The 25,246-nt window shown below is 41.3% G+C and overlaps 1 protein-coding gene across 1 annotated transcript in view; it reads right to left on the reverse strand.

The window, feature by feature from the left end:
• Window positions 1–23,819, reverse strand: part of RAPGEF5 (Rap guanine nucleotide exchange factor 5) — a gene marked incomplete at both ends in the record, with an annotated part of 218,864 nt that extends 195,045 nt beyond the window's left edge. The window contains one exon of the mRNA XM_084230165.1: window positions 23,589–23,819. Coding sequence (XP_084086291.1) covers window positions 23,589–23,819 — 231 coding nt within the window. The remainder of the gene's footprint in view (window positions 1–23,588) is intronic.
• Between the last annotated feature and the right edge of the window lie 1,427 nt (window positions 23,820–25,246).

Genomic DNA, 25,246 nt, shown 5'->3' on the forward strand with positions numbered 1-25,246 from the left:
ACACACAGTCCTATTAACCATCAGGTGATGCATTAAATCGTTAACCACAGGCTCTCTGGCTTTCTCACGCTTTTCTATGCCTCAGAGAGCAACCCACTACTAGGTGAGCAGAGATACAATTGGAAGAGGTTGTGGCTATTTTTTTAAAATCGCACCTTTCAGACTTTTCTAACTGCATTCCACAGTGAGGAGTATATTTTATATGGTGACCCAGGTCATGCAAACATGTATGTAACTGAGACAAATACTTTTAATCTCCTTATACTGCCTATCTGCTATATGAGAGAAACTCTTAGCCCAGTTACAATATATTTATATATATTCACATTACATGCTAAAATTCCGTAATGATTCTGAAATTCTCATGTCAAATCATTTTTTTTTAAAGATCCATTCATTTATGCATACAAGAACTTGGGTACAGGCCAGAGATGCGGGGGGTGAGAGGATTCACCAGAGACAGAGTGAGGAACAGAACAGGCAGATTGACCAAAATACACTGGGGACAGCAGGCAAGACAGGGGAGGTCTGCTGTGCCATGTGGGTCGCTCCCTGGCCTGCTGGGGATCGAATTCATGCTGCAGAGGCTACGGATTGCTTCATAATGCTGTGCTTAGCCCCTTGCGCCACCAGGGAGGCCCCTCATGTTAAATTGTAAGTGAAAAGAACCTCCACTTATTTTGTCCATTTGAGTTTTCAAAATAGTGTATAAATGGATAATTCGTCAATGGATACATATGTACTTAATTACATATTCAAATTAGAGGCTGAACTGCATAATGTGTCTAGATATTGTGGGGGTGTTGGGGGGTATGTGGGGATGTCCCCCCACTCCTCAGAGGAAGAGAGAAAGAGGGCAAGAAACTGACCGTGGGAACCAAAACAGCATATTCAATGTATGGGACAGACGTCACCTTTGTTTTTTGTTGATTTTTTTTAAAAGTAAATCTCTATAGGCTATTGTAGGGTAAGGAAAAATGTCAGGCTTTTCTGCCCTCCCGCCATCAGGATAGATGATGGATCCTTGCGGTCCTGAATGCATGCCTGATGGCGGGCACCTGGAGTAGGGTGTGGGCCTAGGTAGATGGAATTCACGAGGGCTAAGACTGGGCTTTTAAGGGTGGCGTCACGGGGATGCCAGTAGAAGCCGAAGGAGAAGCCGAGAGAGAGAGAGAGAGAGAGAGAGAGAGAAGACCAGAGAGCCCAGACAGAGTGAAGACTTGTTGGGGGCTGGCAGGCCTGCCAGCCTACCAGCCCCCCAGCACCCCTGCTTGCCGTATACCCGGTAATCCCAATAAAAACCTGTAAAACCACTGAGGACTCTGACTCCATCTCTACTCGGTCTGCTGGATATTAGAAAACCTGCCCCCTGTCCTGTCCTGACCTTACAATTGGCGTAAGTCAGCAAGATGATACATGCAGACGGGTATGGAGCCCTCCGAAGACCTGGAGGGACCAAGGAGTTGTAACAGACTGTGTTTGCCTGTGACGACGCTGGAGGCACCATGGTGGCACAGAAGGTGGACACGATCCGGGAGCTACAGGACAAGACCTCAGCTGGAGGAGGAGTTGCCGGAGAGGACCAGCCAACGACCCCTGAGGCAGCAAGAATCATCGGCGAAGAGAGGACCACAATTCGGAGCTCGCCAGTGCTGATTCAGGGAGAGGCCAACGAACTTGGCCTCATGGACTTGGACTGATGAACTTGGACTGACAATCCCACCAGAAGGCGGAGGACCTTGGCAGGTTATGTTTTTTTTTTGGGAATCTGGGGGTGGCCAGTGGGCCTTGATGGCCAAAAGCAGCCTGTGTGTGCCCAGCAGCTAGGCAGAGGAGAAAAGCCAACTGAGAAGGCAAAAGCTGGTGCTGATGCTAAGTTTAGGAAGCGCTAAGTGGCTGTTTAGCACTAAGTAAGCTGAGGAAGGCCAATGAGTCTCATAAAATCACCTGTGGGTGATGCCCTGCTTGTTGTTGAGTGAGGGTGAGGAGCTGAGGAACCCGTCCTTGGGGGAGAGCCCAAGCCGAATGTAGAGTTTGGATCCCCGACCCATGTGCTTGTGCAGTGGGTTGGCCTGAGTGCAGGGGTCTGTGAGTCGCATTGGTGGCTATGAAAGCCGAGTGTTGGAGCGACTGCAGACAGAAACCCCGAGGGTTGGCGATTACCCCCAACAGAATAGAATCGCCAATCCCAGAGTGAGTGCATCCTGGGGGTGGATGCTGTGTGTGGCTTGTAGCCGAGACTACAGCCAGAGAAGGCCAGGAAGCCTGACGGCTCCTGGCATGTTACAGTAGATGCCCTGAGTGATTCCCCTCCCTTGTATGAGCAGTGCCTTCGGCAGCAGATTTGGTGGCTCATCTGCGGGTACCAATAACATTGTTTTTTGCACTAGGTTGGGGCCCTGCCTGGACTTATTTGTGTTCTATTGTATTTTGTTATATTGTGATGTATTTGCTTTCATGGGCCATGGCTGCATTTGTTAGGTTTGCTAAGAAAATTGTATATATGTAGATTGTATGGCAGAAAACCCTGAGGGGGTGGACTGCAGGGTAAGGAAAAATGTCAGGCTTTTCTGCCCTCCTGTCATCAGGATAGACGATGGATCCTTCTGGTCCTGAATGCATGCCTGATGGTGGGCACCTGGAATAGGGTGTGGGCATAGGTAGATGGGATTCATGAGGGCTAAGACTGTGCTTTCAAGGGCGGCGTCACGGGGACGCCAGTAGAAGCCAAGAGAGAGAGAACACCGGAGAGCCCAGATAGAGTGAAGACTTGTTGGGGGCTGGGAGGCCTGCCAGCCTACCGGCCCCCCAGCGCCCCTGCCTGCCATATACCCGGTAATCCCAATAAAAACCTGCAAAACCACTGAGGACTCTGACTCCTCCTTTACCCAGTCTGCGGGATCATAGAAAACCTGCCCCGTGGCCATTCCTGCCCTTACAACTATGCTCTGGTTTGCTGGGATAACCAACAATCTTAATAATCTTACTTAAGGGAAAGACTATCTCAGGAAAAGCATGGATAAGTGTAATTTTTTAAGCAAGAAATAAAGAGGTAAGGGGAATATTGCAGAAGTTCTTTTTATTTTTAATTAATGCTATATTTAAAAATGAAAGGGGACTCAAAAGTCTTCATTGAGGTAGGATGATTTAGCTTCTACATGAGTTTCTATTTCAGTTGTTCCTCATTTAACAAAATGACAGGAGAAAGAGTAAAGGGAATGCAAATAATAAAAATGAAAATATCACAAAAAGATATAAAATGGCAGAAAAAAAATCACTATACCATTACTAAGGGTGGCAGAGTAAAAATAAAACTCCAAATATAGATAATAGGATCATTCTGCATCTTCCAGTATTAATAATGCTCCAGAATCAATATTTCTGAAGAAACCATGAAAAACTGAAGCAAAGCTCTTGACTAAAGTTGGAAATTTGTGGAAAGAGAAAACCTAGTGGAGGCAACGAAGAGGTGGTGAGCATGGAAAAAAACTCTGTGGCCTAGAAAGCAACCTAGCACATAAATGCCTATATATATATATATATATATATATATACATACACATACACTATATGTAATAGTGGAGCTCCCTCTTTTATATATATATATAAATTTGATAAGCATACACATATTTTTATATTATATATAAACTCAATTAGAAATATGTATTTACCACTGATATATTCTTTATTAGCCAGTTATTTTTTATAAATATTAATACATTTATCATTCACAATTATACTTAGAATCAGAGATGTCAAGTGAAACCCAGACTTGCTGGTTTCAGCATTTGTGCCTTTAGTCCCTACATTCTATGACTTCTCTGGCCTTTTGAAGCATACTCCTCTGGCCTTCCAACAACTCTGCAAGTCAACATGTACCCCAACATCCTCCTAGTAATTTCAGAGTTGGTTTTTCTTATTTGCAATCAAGAATCCGGACTAACCCAATCACGCATCCAATTACAGAGACAAGCTATGTGAACACACTGCACTTGAGACTGGGAAGAGGGAGGGAGGCAGGGGGAGGGGAGAAACAGTAAACGCAGGAAATGAGCCAGTCCTTATCGCACAGGGTGGGAAACAACAGCTATCATGAAAGGTGTAAAAGCAAGAAATAGTGGTGTTCATTATTCTCAATTCCAAGCTGAAGGCAGGCGAATTTTGAGTGATGAGCAACAGCAGTTCACAATTTTCTACCTGGTCTACTGTGAAAAGCAGCTTTGAGGATCTTTAGGCCAGGATTCCCTGGACTTCCCACACAGAGGAATTTAAGAACTGGATTAAGTCAGGAATGGTTAAAGAAAATAAATACTCTCCTTTCTATCCAGCCAGCTGCCTCTCTTCCCACATAGGCTTATCTTCTACCTTACCTTCCTCCCTCAACCCAAGGTTCGGTCTGAGGGCAGCTGGCACAATGTTTATCAGATATTGAAAATGGAGACCTGGCACAGAGCAGATGCAGCCTGAGGACAAGGTGCTGGGAAGGGATGGAATGGGAGGCACCCATTTCCATCTGCAGGGAGGCCCCACAAGGCAGAACCTTGTGAGAAACTTGCTGAGTGGGAGCAGACACACATTTATTGATAGCTCTCTCTTCCTGAACAAAACAACTGAAACTTCAAAAACTGCCCTAGAGAAAAATACCACAATTCAGTCATTTAAAAAGCAATGTCCCTGCTCAGCGAAATAAGCCAAAAAGAAAAAGAAAAATACCGGATGGTCTCACTCATAGCGGGAATCTAGAAAACCTAAATAAGGGACCAGGAAAATGAATATAAGAAAGTGAAAATCAAAATCAACAAAAAACTATGAACCAGAGACACTTTTTGGGGGGTGGGGGGCGGGAGGGGAAGGATTGGGGTCAGAATGGGATGTTTGCAATTGTATGGGGGAATATAAAAATAAAATTTATTTAAAAAATAAATAAATAAATAAAATAAAAAAAATAAAAATCACTTCAGAAGAAAAAAAAAATAAAAAAAAATAAAAAGCAATGTCCCATCCCTCTCTTCCCCTCACATATGCTGACTTATACACAGAAACATAACTTTTCATTTAAAGATTCACATACATATATAACACTCTTGATTTTTTAATCAAGAGACCAGAATTTTTTTTTTTATAAATTTTATTGTTATATTCCCCATACAATTGCAGCCCCCCCATTCTGACCCCAATCCCTCCCCTCCCGCCCCCGCCCCCCTAAAAGTGTCTCTGGTTCATAGTTTTTTGTTGATTTTGATTTTCACTTTCTTATATTCATTTTCCTGAGACCAGAATTTTTTCATATGCCTGTTGGCCATTTGCATTTCCTCTTTGGAAAAGTTTCTTTTTAGGTCTTCTGCCCATTTTTTGACTGGATTATTTACTTTGTTTTTGTTGAGTCTCATCAGCTCTTTGTAGCTTTCTGTGATCAGTCATTTATCATTAGTGTTGTGTGCAAAAATTTTCTCCCAGTCGGTGGAGTGTTTCTTTGTTTTGGTTACTGTCTCTTTTGTGGTACATATACACAATGGAATATTATTCTGCAATCAAAAAACATAAACTTATGCAATTTGCAGCAACATGGATGGCGCTGGAAGGGATCATACTCAGCGAAATAAGCCAGAAAGAAAAAGAAAAATACCAGATGGTCTCACTCATAGCAGGAATTTAGAAAACCTAAATAAGGGACCAGGAAAAAAACCTAATTATAATAAAGTAAAAATCAAAATCAACAAGCAACTATAAACCAGAGACACACTGGGGGAGGGGAAGGGGGAGGGAGTAGGATCAAAACAAGGGTGGTGGGAATTGTATGGGGACTATAACCAAGATGAAAATGCATACATTGTACAAAAATGAAAAATGATGTAAAAAATGTATAAAATAAAAAAAATTTTTAAAAAATAAGAAAAAAAAAGAGATCGGAATCTAAGAGGTCAATATAAAGATAGAGAACTTTCGGACACATTTCTAAAAGTTATAGCCTCTCAACATTAGGAACTTATTTTGAATTCTTACAAATTTTCACCTACCCATAAATACAGAAAGGAAGTCACGAAATTCTAGAATCCTGTCTTTCCTGAACTCTCAGACTTCTCACTCCCAGTGCCTCCATCACATACCAAGGCCGCAATTATTGTCACCTGGCCTATAACCCTAAGTGGCTTCTGTGTCTTCGAACTCTCCTGTCTTCATTGTATACACCGTCCACTTAGATTAATCTTTCTAAAGAAATGCTTTTGTCAGCCAATAGTGGCTTCCACCTCACACATGTTAGGTCATGTCCACAGTCTCTCCACTGTCTTCTGTCCCTCAAACCCATAGATGTTGAACATGAAATGGTTCCGATGTGTGGAAGCACTGTAAGGAAAAGGACAAGGTGGCTAGTAAAAAACTAAATTTATTTAATTATGAAGAGCAGTTCATTACTAAGGGGTTATGTTCTTACTCTGGTGCTAAAATATCATTCTCTATGGAATGTTAAGAGCTACTGGATTTTTTTTGTACCCTTATTTGACAAAATAAAAGAAATCTGAAGTCATATGTTAGTTCCAATTTTAAAAACATTATTTTACTTGGGTGTTTAATACAAATCTTGCAACTGCTATAATATATAGGTTTTTCACTGATGTTTTCCATTGCTTATAACAACGTTGACACCAAGACAAACTCAAGATCATTAATCCTCCTTCAACTTATAGATCCAACCCTTTTAATGTACTCCTGCTTACAACCTGGCTTTGCCCTCAATGTCCCTATCACAAGCTACGCTCCCTTCTACCCTGAATTATTCTACTCTCTTCTCTACTGACTATAGTCTTATCAACAAATTAAGTTCTACCCTTAAATTCTGCCTCTGCCCAGCAGTTCTCTCAAATCCTGCTACTCAGGCTCAATCTCCTTTCTTCTCAAATGTAAACCAATTATTCTCAGATGACCCATCATGACATTCTTAGTTGCTCTATGCCATAAGTTTTATTATTAATAATATAAATACTGAGATTTATGAACAAGTTATTATTTTTTTAATCAAAGAAGACTGGTTTTCTAAAACATCTCTTCCCAATATATTTTCTGAGTGAGAGAGCAAGAGGCAAAGACCAACTTCACCTCTTGATGGAATTGTAATGGGAGAATTAATACATCATTTATTGACCAAAGGTTTAATATAACCCTGGAATGATCAAGCGTGTGAGTCCCATACTTTGTACGTCTCATGGCAGAAGGAAAAGCTGAGAGTCACTGGACTGGGTCAACATTGGGGAAGAGGTATTCCATGCACTCCAAAACTTGCTAAATTTATAAATACCACAAACAGAATCAGACAAGTTTCTCCACCTGCTAAGCTCCTTAAATGGTCCTCCAACTTGCTCCCCTAGGGAGCAGTGGCTGGCACATTATAAGATTAAAAAAAAAATGTGGTGTGGCTATTGAAAGCTGTGTGGAGGTTCCTCAGAACACTACCATACCATCCAATGAATCTACTCCAATGAATCTATGCCTTTTACCCAAAAGGCACAAAGTTATTAACTCAAAAGGAAACCTGCACTCCTGTGTCTACTTCAGTACTATTTACAATGGTCAAGATATGGAAACACCCCAAGTACCCCAAAATAGACAAATGGATCAAAAAGCTGTCGTATATTTACACATAGGAATATTATTCAGTGATAAAAAAAAATTCATGCCATTTGCAGGGACATGGATGGAGCTGGAATGGATTATGCTAGCCAAAATTAGTCAGAAGGAAAAAGATAAATACCAGATGGTCTCACTTATATGTGGAATATAGAGAAACATAACAAAAGGTCAAAACCAGCAAACTGACCATATAACTGAGGCATACAACAAAAGAGGGAGCAGGAGGAAGGGCAAAACAGGGGGGGAATATGGTGATGGTTCATGGGTGATATGGTAGAGGGAAAACTATGGGGACTGTGACAATGTAAGAACAAGATTTAATTAATAAAAAAGATGAAAAAATAAAAAATATGTTGTGGCTTGATGTAAGGAAAATATATTTAAGTATACAACTTTGTGTACAGCTTAGAGGAACTTTAACAGAAAAAAAAATCTCCTTTGTGTTCAACACAGATTATTAAGAACCTATTATGTTTCAGGCACTGTGTTAACTGCTTGGGGATACGATTGTATATGCAGCAGATGGTAACCCTGGTCCTCGGGTAGCTCACAGACCAGTGGAGGAAGACTGACCACAAATAAAGTCAATGTTATTAATCAATTATTTATGTTAGAAGCTGGTATAGGAGTAGGTTATGGGGAATGAGGTAAATGTCACAATCTCAAATAGGGTGTTCAAGGGGCCTCATCAAAAGAATGACTTCTGCGCAAAGACTTGAAGCAGGTGTGTGGGTATCTGGAGAAAAGAGGTTTCAGATAGAGAAAACAGGTGCAAAGGGCTTGTGGAGGGATTTGCCCAGCAGGTTAGAGCATCAGTGAGGCTGCAACAGTGAAAAAGGACAAGAATATGGCTTCATTAGATCTGAGGAAGCTATCCTTTCTCTATACAGCAAATTCTTTGCACTATTAACACACCACTCACATTTACACCTAATGTAAAATTTGTCAGAATCTCCAGGCAAATCAAAACACTATATATGCAACCTTTGTTGCCTAATAACTAACCTTGATGATTATTTTATACTTGGCTTTGTTCTTTTCCTACCATAACAGCAAGTTAAATTTTGAGATCAAGGAACTGTCAGGAGCATAATTACTCAGTCAAAGTAGTTTTTATCTTCATAAAAAGGATACTTGTGTGTTACATTTAATGTGAACTAGCAGATCTGTCCTATTGCGCACAGACTGAGTTCATTTCTTTCTTGAGCTGTAAAAGAGATAAACTTAGTTCTTTGACCTGTATCCCAAATTATTAGTTTAAATGTATGCAGCACATAAAATAAAATTAGACACCGCCCTTAACAAGGCAATGCAGACATAAACCTAGAGAACAGATAACCCCCACTCCCATGTCACCTCCACTCTGAAGTTCTCCTCTCGTCCCAGGGCTCAGGGAGGTAGACTCTCTCCCTTCATGCTCCAAGGTATCTCTGATAGTAGTTCTCATGTGGTGTGTTTTGTAATGTGTAGAGATTTATAAGCCTATATTGTAATACTATTAACATGTTTATCTTCCCCACTGGACTTGAAGTCTGGGGTAATGTCTTTACTCATTTCTGTAATCTCTGCTTCCGATGCCTGAGGTAGATGTTACTAATATTTGTGCTTCTTTTTTCCTTCAAAGCTCCTGGGAAGAGCATACTTCCCCAGGGCCTTGAAATTAATGAGATGATGTAACTTGCTTTGGCCAAGTCGCAAAAGCGACTTCAATTACAAGTATTTAAATACCTGTTAAATTTTCCTTGCTTTCTTCTCATGTTGCAGTCACTACAGAAGATGTTGACATGGAAATATAAATGGAGCAGAGCCATCAAGGACAGCTAACCTGGAGAACACTCAGGTGCAAAATGGTTTTTTGTGGCAAGAAGTAAATATTTGTTGTGTTAGGTTGCAAAGGTTTTGGTGCAAAACCTAGACTACCCGGGCCTCCCCAGTGGCGCAGCGGTTGAGCGCTGGGTTGTGAAGCTGCCCGCAGCCTCTGCGGTGCCGGTTCGATCCCCGGCTGCTCCCCGGCCACCGGAGGAGGGTCCCACATGGCGCGCAGACCTCTCCTGCCGCCCGCTGCTCCCCTCAGCAGTGTACTTCGGTCCTTCTGCCTGCTCTGCTCCCTGCTCTGGCTCTGGTGAATTCTCTCACTCTCCCGCGCTTCTGACTGTGCCCAGTGCTTGCATAAATAAATAAAAATAAATCTTTAAAAAAAAAAAAACAAAAAAAACCTAGACTACCCTGACTGACAAAGCAGAGTAAATGCATAATAGATCTTTGGGAGGAAGAGTAGGTACTGGGAAATGCTAAATTGGGAGACATTGCACGAGAGAGCATTCTGTGATGTGAAGGGTGGATGTTACATTATAAGAAGCTACTTGCGGTGAAAGAACAATTAACAAAATTATTAATCCATTTTACTTTGCCTTCTGGTTAGTCATGTACTCCCAAAGCTAATGGTTTAAATAGAAGCTTCTACATTTATTATAGTCATTAAGAAATAAAACTGATTTTTAATTTCACAATCATACTTCCCACCAGAGCAATACCTTCTTGTATACACTCTTTGACCAAGACAGAAGTCCATATATAAAGGTCATTTTGAAAATGTGAGGTAATCAGCAATCAGTACATTTATGAACTCCCCATTCCCTCAAAGAGACCAGTTAAGTTAGAAAGTGGTTACTCCAGCCCTTGCAAAAGTTCATTTTCTCAGATGGGGAGGTGGGTTAGAGCTTAAATCGTCTAAAATAAAATTAGGGGATGATGGATAAGGGCTTCTCTAGATACATAATTGTCTTTGACATGCAAAACTGGGATTGAATTATCCAAACTTCTCAAAAGAGCACTTTGCATCCTCTTCCACAAGAAATAGGGTGTTCCAATGACAGGCAAACAGTACAAGAACGAAGAAATAGGAAGGCTGTGAAGAAACAACAGCATGAGCTGATTCACAGAGATGTACGTGCTGGGCAAACAGCCCACCAGAAGAGCCTGAAGGGAACAAAGTTTGGGGGAGAACAAGAAAACAGGAATGGTGACGCCAAAGGAACCCAAGCCCAAAATGAGACCGATAACTCTTTAAAAAGGAAGACAGTAAGCAGATGAGTCTACAACAAACTAGAAGAAAGACTAATCAGAGATTTCTTGGACCAAACCAGAGGAGGAAATATCCCAATGAAGGAGCCAGGGGGGACTTCCACTCCAGGTGGGAAGCAGAAACAAGCAGAGCAGAAAGAAACGTGCCCAGAATCTGAGACTGGAAAGGAAGCCTGTGTGGCAGGAGGCCCAACCAGGCTCACCTCCTCCACACTGAGCTCCTTTGTCCCTTACACAGGATATGGGCTCTTCCACTGGCGTTGTTTACATTAGAACCTCTCTGATTCCCTCTGGACAGTGTTCCTAACAGGTGAGGGCACCACCACTTCTGGACAGCCCTCACCTCAAAGGTTCCATTCCCCTTCCCAGCAGGCTAGAGCTCCTCTTTTATACTTCCAGGTGCTTGACTTCTCTAGTGGCCCAGATAAATGGATAAATGACCAGAAAGAATGGGAGGAGGGGCAAAAGCTAGGGGTTCACGTGTCTTAAGTCTCTGCCACATATGATCTTCCTCAACAGTACAACGCACCCTTGAACCCCTCACACGGCAGTGTTTCCCAACATATATAAAAACCCAAATAAGGGGGGGGGGGAACCCAGAGTGAACCTTTCCTCATAAAGAATGCAACTTCTTCCTAAAAAATTATAATAGAAAATTTTAGACCTAGAGACTGTTTTGTCTGTAAAGACTTTATTTAGTAAAGCAAGATATTTAGATGTTGGTGCCAAGCTTTACTACCCCAAAATTATCTATAAAATCTGTGAAGTGGTGTCAACCTGGGAAAAACATTATAAGAGAACTGATAAACACACAGAACTGATAGGCTTTTGTGCTGTGGTCCTGCTTCCTGGTGAGGTTATAGTAGAAGATGATTTGGCTAAGCACCAAAATCATGAAATGTTTTTCATCTTACTGACACACCCATCACTGGAACCCATGGGCAAGGGAACCAAAGGTGTAATTACTCTATTCAACTATTTGTTACTTAGTGAATGTAGTTTTGGCAGGCATTTCAGAACATGTTCAATATACTGTGACCAAATTAACCAAGGATCAAAGTACCACATAAAGGTCTAATAACTCCTGTGTATAGACCCACAATGCTAAAGGTGTCTGGGAAAAAAAGGGCAAGGGCAGGAGAAAAGCCAGGCAATTGTAGAGGAATGCAAGTTTCCCATACGAAGGATTTCCTGATTCTGAATCCCAGTCTCCACATTTATGCACTGCAATGGCACAGGGATTCGCTTGGGTCACATTCTAGCACAGTTATGGCTTCTTTTCACAGAATATTCTGTGATTAAGCCCAGCATCACTTAGAGGCCAACATGTCTTCCTATACTCCTCTGTATTCTCTCCCTAAACTTCAAGAACTAGACCTGTTTCCTTGTCTCAGTCACTGCCAATGCCCATTCCATTCATGAGGCTCTTCTCACCAAGGCTACACCTTCTACTGTCACTTTTCTCAATGCTGTTTTTATTTGGGTTCCTACATCAGCCAAGATATCAGAAAAGAGCCTATCAAAGATATATAGGCAACACTGCCGTGCACAGGAGTTAATAACAGCAAGCTTTTCACCGCCCAAGATGAGAGGGATGAAGGGATGGCACAGTTTTACTGGAGGTTGGAGAAAGCTCAAGCATTTAAAGAGGGACTGTCCAGAGGTGGGTGGAGTCACTGTCAGCACCACTGGAAAGAGAGACAGATACCCCTGATATCTCTCACTTCAGGGCCTTCCCTCACTGCACATCACATCAATTGCCAGTCACTTTATGAAAACCAATGAAGAGTAGTTTCCAATATTATTAAATCAATATTATTAAATCAATTAAGTTATAGTTATGGTCCTCCAGATTAGGTTGGCCTTCCAATCCTCCTTTGTGAAAGTGAAAAACAGAAAACCAGGTAGACCCCCAGCTTTACCACCCTTCTGATGATGGTTATCAGAATTCTGAGGATCCTTAGAATAGTGCTACTACGTGATCCACAGACCAGCAGCAACATCACCCAGAACTTGATAGGAAGGCAGATTCTCTGATCCCATCCATCAGCTACTGAATCAACATTTCTAAGACTGGGCCTCTAAAATCTGTGCTTTAACAAACCCTCTGGGGGCTCTCATGCATGCTAAAATTTTCAAAGCCCTCCATTAGACCCCAATCTTGATAGCTTTATGGAATGTAAACCACAAATAACCCTACCAGAGATCCTTGGAGTAAATGGAGTCCAGGCTAAGGAGACCTAGACTCTTAACTTTCTTTCTATGACCTTCAACAGAATATTTGAGATTCACTTTCCTTGCTTAATTTCTATAAGTTTAACCAATAAGATTTTGTTCAGCTCTTCAAAGGAATTCATGGTAGAATCCCTCAGATCTGCAATATCAGGTGAAGATGATGACGACGATGCAAAGACAACAGCAACAGCTCACTAAAAGCCTTCTCTACATAACTGGTTTTGTCTTAAGAATGCTGTGCATATTATTTCTCACCACCCTATAAGGTGGGCACTATCTTTGCTTCACAGAAGGTAAACTGTAGCATATAAAAAACCTCAGTAACTTGTCTTTGGGTTTATATAAGAAAGGAACACCTTACTCCAGAGATATGAAAACACTAAAATATAAGAATGTGTATGAAAGTACTTTGAAAAGGTAGAGCATAATTAAATGCCAGTAAATAGCCACCTACTGGAGAACTGAATTTGTTGAATTTTTTTAGGCTCTGATTTCATGAGCTATTCAAGGTAGATTGGAATATGACTAGATCGTTTTCAAAAAAATATTTAAGGAATCATGCCAAAAAAGAGTGGGAAATAGGAGTGATCAAATGGTTTCTATTTGAAGATTTGTGATAAACTTGAAATAGTAAAGAAAAGCAAATGTTAATGCTAATTTGAGGCTAAGAAATAGCTTTCATTTATGATGAGAAATAGCAACACATCTCTTGTGAAAAAGTAGATATTTTTAATTGGCCTGTTTCTAACAGGACAAGTGCTATCACAGGTTCTCTTCCAATACTACTTCCAGATTTCTATTAATCGCCAGAGAAATCTTTCAGTCTTTTTAAAACAGAGGTATGGGTATGTTTTTTACTTCTTTGATATGAGGGATTCAGATTCATCCAGCCTCTTCAAACGCTTTTCCTACTAATGCATTTTCTTCCCTATTCCCAACTAAAGAGATGTGGTGAATATTAAAGATCACCTTTCCACTTTTCTAAGATATGCCCCAAAATGTTTTTGGCGGTTAAATTGGCATCTCCATGGAGAAGGAAAATTGCTCAGACCTTAATAAAACAAGGAGCAAGAAATGAGAAGTATACTCTATCCCACCATGAACTCCCAAGATAGAATACTGGGATTGCATTTTAGGGATAGCCAGAAAGATTTCCTGACTTACTCCAGGTGAAAATAATCCTTAAATGACAAATACATAGAAAAATGTTCTCTTTACTACACCACAGTCAATTTTACTTTAACACATTAAAATAGATATCCTACTTCCCCTAATTTCTAAGAAGTATCATCATATATCTTCTCTGCCTTTTTAAAAATTCTACAAAAGATTTTGTATTTACATATAAATTCACAGTGCAGTATGATGGACTGAATTGCATTTGTTCATTATAGTTAACATTCAGAGTGTCAGACCAAATAGAAGTGATATTATTCACTTCCTTAACAGAAACTAGAGAGAATAAAATAAATTTACAGTCAGCACAAAAGGCTTAAGTGTTGGGTAATCACAAGTATTTGCATGTACACCTTGCAACAGCTGCAGGTAAATTATTTGACAAGGTCAAATTCAACTTAACAACAAAACCACCAATGGGGCTGAAGTTTAAGCTGTAAGATCAACTAAAATATACATATATATATATATATATTTTTTTTTAGATAGATAGACAGACAGACAGACAGATAAATACAGGAAGACAACCAGTTAACCTGCAGAAGTCCTGGATTTCCTGACTCTAACTTTAGTAAAAATTTGTTTTGTCTTGTTAGAAATTTTATATTATACTTTTTCTACACTTAACATAACACAAAATAAAATGGAAAACATTTTACAAGGAAGAAGTCAATGCTTCATGAACAAAGCACATAAAATAAAAAAAATATTAACTGAGTCACAGAAGATAAAATATGCCAACTTATCACACAAAGTATAGACTCAAACCTACTGTCACTTTGGGTATATTCATGGTTCTTACTTTTCAAAAATAAGAATTTTATATGGGGAGTTTAACTTTAAAAATCTGATTACTTTCACTAATAATGTATGTACATACAAATGCATAAATATTTAACTTAAAAGAATTTTGGTTTTTATTTAAGGACTTTCAATTCATTCAACACTACTCTGTATTTAAAAAAAGAACACTCCTCTAAGGATATTAGTGCTTTGTGTAGCACAAATTTAAATTTATTCTCCTCTGACATTTAAATCATTACCTAGGCAATTAGATAAGGTGCTAATATAATGTTAACAACTAAACTATAATCTTGAGATTATATATAATTATAATTCACTTTTTCCACATTTCATAGATATGGATATTGTTTGTATACATCATTTTAAAGTTGTGATTTACTTTGGTATGTCTATAGATAAACTATGTAGCTACAGTTAAAAATTAAATCATACCTTACTATAGTTCTTTTATCCTATGATACAAAATTTTTTAAGATAATCTATCAATTTAATTATAGTTTTATAAGGAAAAGTGTCATCCCATTAAATGGTCCCATCAATTGTAACAGACATTCCAATTTCAATAAATGTTAAAATCAAGGGAAAATACGAGAGAATGCAATGAAAGTAATGCGCTAATTGTTTTATTTAGAGAGGTGATGCAGCAGAATACCTCCACTTCATAATATGGAGCCAGACTTCTTGAGTTCCTTAATTTATTGGGTGATCTCAGTCAACTTACCTAATTAGCCTCTCTGTGCTCATTTTTCTCTTTGGGAAAAAAAAAAAAAACAATGACAGCAACTGCCACATAAGGAATTATGAGGATTAAATGAGGTAATGTTATTAAAGTACTTCAAATAACCCCAAACACCATAAATGTTATATAGGGATATGTTAACTAGTAAAAGCCAATCATCTTGGCCATGGCCACTAACAGGGCTCACTGAAGACTTTGCTATATTGAGAGAGGAACAATTTCTAGTTCAACAAACCAATAAAATACTTTAACTCAAGGAAATATTTACTGGCAACTGAGTGAGTAGTTTATACCATGCTAGATTTTTAGAAGGAAAGATAAAAAGTAAACTAATTACAGAACCATGACACCACTCTCTAGAAGGCAGGGGAGGGGAGGGTTTTTTAACTAGGGGTCTGGGCTTCATGACATCCACAAGTCGCTGAAATGAGGTAGAAAATCAAACCTGTGAGTGAATTTTTGTGAAGCGCTATTCTTTGATTCTTGTAAAGGCTTTGGATGAGAAGAAAAACAAAAGCAAAATGTTAAGTCATTCTCTTTAGGTAATCATACCACATTAAAAGGTAAATGCACCAAAGTTTAATTATATGAAAAGATATCTGTGTATCCTTGGTAACATTATCCAACATTATAAAGTTATCAGTTACTTTGACAGGTATGTGAACTTCCCACTTCCTAGTCTGAAGTTTCTTAAATATCAAAAAGTCACCATCACAAACCCAAACCCTTGGTTATAAAAACTCCCTTCCCTTTCTTCACCCCCCCCCCGAGAGAGAGAGAGAGAGAGAGAGAGAGAGAGAGAGAGAGAGAGAGAGAGAAGGAACCTGCTTGCTCTGTACATCTCCAAGTACATTTATAACATGGAGCTAGTAAGATTCCAAGCTTCCTGAGAAAACAATGGATTTTTGCAGTGAGTCATCCCAAACCTTCTCATTTCTTATACAATGGCTGGTATTGCTGAGAGATGACAGCTGCTGTTGAAGCCATCACTAAAGTGTGTGAGTAATTAAAGACTGATCCTGGAGCCATTACTAAAGACATTGGAAAGAAAATGAATGGTGTTTTCACTGAGACTTGAAATACCTCCTGCATCCATTATTTTAATACACCACATACCATATTCATGTCAGAGTCTTAGACAACATGGTATTGTGGAAAGGCCACAATTTTGGAGTCCCTCCTGGGCTCCATTCTGCCGCTACTACTTACTAGCTGGGTGACCATGGACAAATTTCTTAACCTCTCTGGACTATCATTTTCCCATATAGGAAACTATCAAAGTTTCAATCTGATAGCCATGATAGGATTCATAGTCCTGTTTGGAACTTTCTCCTTCCCACATCTATTTATGAATAATTTGTTATAATAGTTTATCACAAAAATTTAAATCACTGATTTTAACTATTTTGCCTTCATATAAAATATTATAACTGTTTACAAACAACTACTAGATCAGACCACATGTCACTATTGGAATTATTAATATTCCCAAAAAGTGTTGTTATGTAACATTGAAGGCCCCTCCAAAAAAAAAAAACCCCGTTTAAGTACTCAAAATCATCACCATTGATTTATCTCCCACCTTCGCATCTATTTTTAGCTACATAACCTACCAATTACTGCCAAATCAATCTAAGCGGCAATGCAAGTATGAAACTACTTTGTTATGGTTCCAGTATTTAGATGCCACCTAAAATGTTCACTATATGTTAGGATATCACTTTTTTTAAAAAATGGAATCTGACATTGCATCTGAAAGCAAAAATTTTTTGAGCCTAGGTTTCCATAAATATATCTATGAAAGTCCATTTGCCTAGAATATGCAGCCAGCTGGGGAGAAAAAATTTAAGCTTCAATGTGCCAAACACTTTCCATACATTGTCTCTATTCTTGGAAAAACCTGACCCACAGTGTATCTCATTACAGAGGAAGAATCTGAGGCTTAGAGAACTCACAGAATAACTCATGCAAGGAGACAGAGAGAAGCCACAGCCATGCTCTTTGCCTCTGACTTAGTTATGTAACCAAAGCCTGTATGAGTGGAAGCAGGAGGCAAGAGGAATAAATAAGCTAAGTACAGTATTAACTTGTCATTAAGTTCCTCTGATAGAATTTACATGAAATAAAAATAGGATAAATCAATCATGAAGTTCTTTTCCTTTTCCCCAACAAATATTTTTGGAGGTGGCATCATGGAGTTTTACTTTGTTTGTAATCATGGCCAACATGACTAAAATTATCAAGATTCAACGTTCTGGAAGTCAGTATTTCTCAGACAAGATCATCATGTGTGCCTCATAGCAGATCTGACACACCTTTCCTGGAAGCTGTCTGCCTCCCTTAATGGCCTTTATCTTTTGACAGGCTACCATAAGCAGACAAGGAAACAGTAAGTGGGGTAAATTCAGAAGCTTTTTGGATTGGCCCTGGGGGGACTAGACAGGTGATTTTGACTTGTGACACTTTAGTAAATATGAGTTATTTAACTTTAGTAGATATTAGTACCCATTTACCTATAAGCACCCCATCTGCACAGCCAGTAGGTCTGTCATAAGCCTCTGTGCATTAGAATGAAAGAAAATTTAAAGTCTAGCATTATCAACAGCACTTACTGACCATTCTCAGAGTAGTAAAGCAATATACACAATTATATAAGGCTATGGTAGTTCAAAATAAATAGACCCTTTGCCCTTGTTGCATTTGAGGAAAACCAGAAAGTCAGTTAAGAGCATGGACTATGGAACTAGACTGGCTGGATTCAAACCTCCCTTCCCCCACCAGCTCTGTGATCTTAGGTAAAGTACATCTGTATTTCAGTTTCCTCATCTGTAGAATGCAAATAATAGCATCTAACTCACAGGCTTGTTGAGAGGGTGCAATGAAGCTTATACAACCTGCATGGCACATAATTAAGTACTATGAAGTATTATCTATTGGTTTTAAATACAAAGAACAAATTACATTCTTTGCCTGTAAGAAATGTGCATAAAATGACTATATATTGGGCATATTGGTATAACTTGCAGCAGTATATGTTTCTCAATCAACAGTCTTATTTCGAGCACAGGAGGAATTTAGTCACAGCTAAAGCTCTCCAGCTTGACAAAGGAAATGGACTATCTTGTTTCTCTCTGAAAGGGACTCATCTGGGTAGAGACTGTAAGTGGCAAAGAGCAAATTCCAAGAAGAAAGTGACCAGTTTTTGTTCTATAAAAGTTTCTTAAGTCTGCAGAGCATCTGCCATAGGGAATTCTGCTGGACAGCAGGATGGCTAAGAGATGGTCAGGAAAGAAAAGAGACTGACTACCTTTCTGATGTCTAATCCAAGGACTGAGACTCACTGGAGGACTTTGGTGACAAGAATACGGCACAATGAGGGAATCATTCTGGCTGCTGTAAATGAAACAGATTTCAAGGTGATGAAGAAGGAGGTAGATATCATAACAAAGCCCCAAATCCATTAGCTAAAGCATTTTAATAGTATATGTAGAAAGAGGGAATGGCAGTTACTAGCTATTTTATTAGAGGAAGAAAATGACAGTCTTAGAAACAGCCTGATGAGAAAAACATAACAAAACCTTAAGATGGAAGGCTTAAGATCAAGGTTAAAAAAAAAAATACAACCATTAAAAGGGGAAATTATTGGGAGAAATCAATGTTTTTGGTGAAAGGAATCAGTGCTCTTTGGGAAAGGCTGATTTCAGGTCTGGAACAGGTAATGGAAGTGACAAATTTAGACTATCTTGTGCAAGAAATCAACAAAGCTATCAGAGACTACTGTGGCCTTGTAAAAGTATATAGGAACCAAGGAGAAATTAAGCATCAAATAAAATACTGACTACAATGGTTTGGAACAAAGGTATTCAGATCCACAAGTTCTTAATATATTTTAAAAAAGAGAGAAACTCATTGAGTATATGAGATATTGTTAGTGCACCAAAGCACTACCCAGGAAACTGATGAAAGAGAAAAAAGTAAGCATTTTCCTTGTCTTTCCCATACAATCTGAAATTTAGGAGACCTAGTAGTTTGTGAGGGTAAGTTCTTTATTGACAGAATTCCAAGTAATAAATGCAAAAGGAATGATATATTTAAATCACCATTTAAATCATATTTAAATCTAATTTAGATCTAGGCTTCAACCATCATGATACTCAAATCATTAGGGAAAAGGTAGAAAGGTAAACTGACTCTACCTTGAACCTACTAATCAATCTTAATATCTCAAAAGAGAGCTATCCAGACACCATGTGTCTTGGGGAATGTGATGCAATAGATTCCACACACCACCACCTATAAAAGATGCTTGCCTTCCATCCTCAATCTAAACAAGTCTCTACATCTAACTACCAGATTACAGAAACATGTAGAACAGAGAACAAGTTAAATGACACCAGAAGTAGCCATCCCAGAAAGGGGAACATTTGTACTGAACAAATGAGCTACTCTGTCATCAAATCAATGGCATGGGGAAAAAAAGGGAGGGACGACTATTATAAAATAGATTTAAAACAATCAAATGCAAAACATGGCCCTTGTTTGGTTTCTGATTCCAACAAATCATTAGTAGAAAGACATCTTTGAGAAAATTTGAATATGGGAATTATATTAAGTAATTATTGTTAATATTTTTAGGTGTGGAAAAGGCATGGAAGTTGTTTTGTTTTGTTTTTAAGGGAAAAGTCCTCAACAAAGATATAAAAAGAAACATTCAGGACTGAGATGACTATTTAGGATTTTGCTTTCATATATACCGGCCCCAACAAAGACAGCAGGAAAGGGCGAAATAAATGAAACAAGACTGACAAAATGTTAATAACTGTTGAAAGGTAGGTATTTATTATACAATTCTCATAATCTCCACAACACTAAGCTTTAAAAATGATTACATTTGGTGGAAATTCAAGCTGTGACTTATCTTACCACTCGTTTTAGGAAGTAACTTTCACAAAGCAAAATTTAACCATTTCTTTCCTGGTGTAAAAGTTTAGATCAGGGGCCTTCCCTGGTGGCGCAGTGGTTGAGCGCTGGGTTGCGAGGCTGCGCAGCCTCTGCAGCGCCAGTTCAATCCCCGGCCACTGGTGAGGGTCCCACAAAAGGAAAAAAAAAAAAAAGTTTAGATCAGTTTGCATTTTGAATTCTATACGATCAGAAGTGATTGAACCAAAAAACTCTTCTGCAGTATTAACCAAATGTCAGCTTAATTTTTCTCAGTAAGACAGAACCTACAGGGCACCAGAGTTGAGCAACACAACCCACAAAGGCACTTACTTGATGACTGCTGGTGTCAGAATGTCCAACCAGATTGATGGAATCCAAAGGCAGTGTGGACAAGAGCCACAAGTATCCTCAAATCAGATCTTGGTCAACACAGAAATGGCAGACTTTCTTACCAACTTATGTAAGGCACAGAGCTACTTCTCTACCAGTGGTAATCAATTTGTGTTAACTTGTCCCTCACTCAGCTATAAGCTGGAGGTATAGCTGTGAGATACAAAACCACAGGTCCACAAAAGAATCTAAGCCACCATTGTTTGCATTAGCATCAGTACCCTAAATCCAAAGGGCTAACCAGATGACCCAACAAGTCACCAACTGGTTTGGTACATATTTTATCTATTTTTCTCTTTCTTTCAAATGGCTTTTGCTTCGGGCTGACTGCTTGTGCTCCCCACTCCACCCCACCCCCCAATCATATGTGGAAGCCCTAACTTCCAGTGTAATGGTATAAGGAGACAGGGCCTGTGGGAAGTGCTGGGGGTTAGACTAGGTCATAGGGTGGGGTTTCCATGAAGGAATTAGTGGCCTTAGAAGAAAAGAAAGAGAAATCTCTTCCTCATGCAGAGACCTCCATGTGAGGTCACAGAGATAAGGCAGATATCTATAAGCCAGGAAGAGAAGCCTCATCAGAAACCAAATCTGCTGGCATCTTGATCTTGGGCTTCCAAGTCTCCAGAACTACAAGGAAATACATTTCTCTTATTTGTGCCACCCAGTCTACAGCATTTTGTTCTGGCAGCCTGAGCAGACTAATATAGGTACATATTTCATCTGTTTTCCTCTTTCCTTCAAACTCCTTCGTATCCCTTTGATGAATGAAGGTTGCCAGATCACAGAGGAGGATCCAAAGTCAAAGGGCGGGAGAAAGGATATTTGGAAATTATGGGTTTCCAACACTGGAAAATGTGACTATATTCCTTCAAGAAAATACTAGCCATGCACCTGTGAAATGTGTTTGGAATGTCCCAAAGAGAAGGAATTCATTATTAAGCAAAGAAAGGCTAATAAAGGATACATCATTTTTAAGTAATCACATTCAAAAGAACTGGGAAAAGTAAATATGTATATTGGAAAGGTACACAGTATCATACAGGCAGCGAGAAAACACAAGCTTCCATGCAGATGAACAGTACAGGTCTATTTATACAGAAACCTTCAGCAATCTCCTCACAGATTGCCTGACTGCCCTCATGTCTTCAATATTCTGTGCCATGAAAAAGTAACTGTCAAGGATAATAGGAACACGATTTGACCTACTTTTCCCGAGATTTCTGCAAATCTCTAACGCTGGTTCTTGCATTTATTTAGCTATCACATCTTCGGGACACATGCGCTAGCTTTCTTTGCAGATAATCCTGTATGCCAAATGTTAAGGTCACTTGTGGGCAATTCCTAAACTCCCCTGGTCATGGGCTTTAAAACATCCTAATCCAGCTAATCCTCACCCTGCTAATCCCCAGAACATTCTTCCAAGATAGATCATGTACAATCATTCCTTCCCCGGAAGGAAAATGCCTAGCAAAGGAGGACCACAGCCTAGAGAGGCTGAAGATACATTAGTTCACAACCTTCCCTACAAATGAAGCCACATCAAAACGAGCGTTTCATCCTAACTCTCAAGTTTCCACAAACCTGTGTTTGCAAGAGCTCAAAGTCCCCCAGTAAGGTCTTCATTTAAAGGCAGACAACCAAGACCAATATTTTGAGTTATGGCCCAAAACAAAATCAACAAACACCTACACTACTGCACCTTCTCAGGAAAGCCTACTTAACAATTCTTTTTTTAAATTGAGCACAACCCATTCAAAGGTGCCCCAGAGCCCCGGTGAGCAGGGAAACCTGAGTAAAACAGCCCCGTGGCCTGCGGCCTGCTGAGTGCTTGTGAAAGATCCCAGAAGACAATTGGCAGACTGTTCTGTTTCTCCTGACATACAAAACATGCCTGACCTGATCAGGTCATTGGATGCACTTAGAACTCAATGAGGGACACTCCTTCACCGGGAAATCATATCAGAACACATCATCAGGAAGTCAATATTTAAGAGTCTTGGGGGCGTGCTCCCTCCTGCTCAAGGAAGCGTCAGCGAATACTAAGAGCTGGAGACTCCGGAACGCAGGGGCCAGAAGCTCGCCCAGGAACTTCCAACTCCTGGGTCTCCCCCTCCGCGGTGGCTGCGGCCAGAGCCAGCCGCAAAGCCCAGAGCTTGCAATCCAGCATCCAAAACGAGCGTCCTCGTCTCCTGCCTCCTGCCTCCAGCACACTGGGATCCCCCTCGAGGGGCCGGAGGCTCACAGTCGGGACAAGGCCGGCTGACTGTTAGGCACCCGACACCTGCAGCTTCCCCTCTGGGGAGAGGCAAACGGCCATTCTTCCGGCGAAGCCCACGGTCCGGCGGCCGGAACCCAGGTGTCCTAGGGCTAAGTCAAGTGCATCTGGGTGGAGGGGAAACCGTCGCCCACCTTGGGGCAGCCCAAGACCCCGCCGTCTCGGGTCCCTCTTCTGCCCAGTCCGACACAAGTGCGCCCCTTCCGCCACCTCCCCAACTTCCAGACGACCCCCTCGGCGGCCCGGGAGCACGGGCACGATCTCCACGTGCGCGCCGCCCATGCTCACTCGGGCCGGGCGGGGACCCCCGCCACTCACCCGGCCCCCGGCGGCGCTCCGCTTCCTCCGCAGGGTGAGCCCGCTCCGCAGCAGCGCGGGCAGGTCCCTCAGCCGCGGCCGCAGCGGCGCGGGCGGCTGTTCGCGGTCCGGCTCGCGGGCGCTGGGGTTGCGGCGCAGGGCGCCGTCCGCCGCCGCCACGGCCGCCACCGAGGCCAGGGCCGGGCTCTCGCACGGCGGCTGCATCTTCACGGAGTCCACGGCCATCCTCATGCCCTGACGGCGGCGCGGCGCCGGCGGCTCCTCTCACCGCGCTCGCCTCCGCGCGCCGTCCGCGCCTTCGCCAGGCAGCGAGAGGGCGCGACTGCGGCTCGGGCGCGGGGCGCGCTGCCAGCTGCTGCCCATTGGCGCGCGCCACGGCCCCCGCCAGGCTCTGCCCCGCGCGCCTCCCCCTCCCCGCCCAGGTGCGCCGGCCCCGCCCCGCCGCCCCGCCCTCTCCAGCGGCTCACCTCCCCCGGCGGCCTGGCACCCCTCCGCGGGTCCCGACCCGAGGAGGGGAAGGTAGGCACCTTGGGCGCCGCCTTATCCACAGGTGCGGGACTCCCAGAATCCTCCACCAAGCCCGCTCTCCCCACCCCCCACATTCCCTGTAGGCTGAGAAAGTCCCATTCCTCTCCCCTTTCCTAACAGCCTGCAAAGTCTGGACCACTCCCGCCCTCTCCTCCCCTCCAACCCTGCCCCTTCCCGAGCCTTTGCACCGCCTAGCCCCAAATCTTAATCTCTAGGCCTCGAAACGGTTTTTGCCAAAGAATTTCAAAATAGAGTCTGCATTCTGCTACAAGTCAAACAACATTGAGGCAGAATTGTCCCCACACTGTCCCCTTTTTGCTACACTCGTCATTAAAGGGGAAGGGGAGAAAACTTTCGTTGTTTCTGATAGGCGTTTAGCAAAATAGGTGCAAGTCTGGTGATCTGAAGGTAGAATCTCTGTTAGCATGTTGGAACCTGACCTTCCATGAAAGCCTGATGCATGTGATGAATGTGCTTGGTAAACTGTGAAGGCCGTGGTGTGAATCATTGTTTACATCATTCCAGGAGCTCGGAATAGTGAAGTATTGAGAGTGAAACTATTCCAGTAGGGACTTAAAATCCAGGTGGCTGTGAATCTTCACATCCCAGCTTAATCTTTCCTCAGCTCGGGCCAGGTAGGTTTCTACTCCTTATCAGTAGAACTCTGGGGTCTCCTTTGACTAAGAGTTGTAAGAAATGAGTAAACTTATTCATGTTTGAAAAATTTGACGAATAAGAATTTAAAAGGTCAAGGTCTTGAACTGGTTTCCCTTTGTACCCTGAGCCCTGGTAGATGCTTGGCAAATATATATATGAAAATGTGCCTGTGCAAGGAAACTGCAAGAATGACCTGTGACTCCTGCCCTCAAAGAACTTAATGATACGGCACCAAATTAATGCACAGAAAAACAAAGATATTGCCTTCTACTGTTGGTAACTGCCAAATAAGCATTGATAGTGAGCTTTCTGGGCCATAGGGCCTGGGATGGGCAAAAAAAAGTCAGTGAAAGACATTTGAGCATTAAGTGCCAAGGACCCAACCATGCAAGAGGGAGGCTGTGAGTCTTCAATGAGGAGTAAAAACATGAGGAAACACCAAGGTGCTATCACACAGAATCTACCGGGCACTG

Source organism: Talpa europaea (assembly GCF_964194135.1).
Source record: "Talpa europaea genome assembly, chromosome: 3".
NCBI lineage: Eukaryota > Metazoa > Chordata > Mammalia > Eulipotyphla > Talpidae > Talpa > Talpa europaea.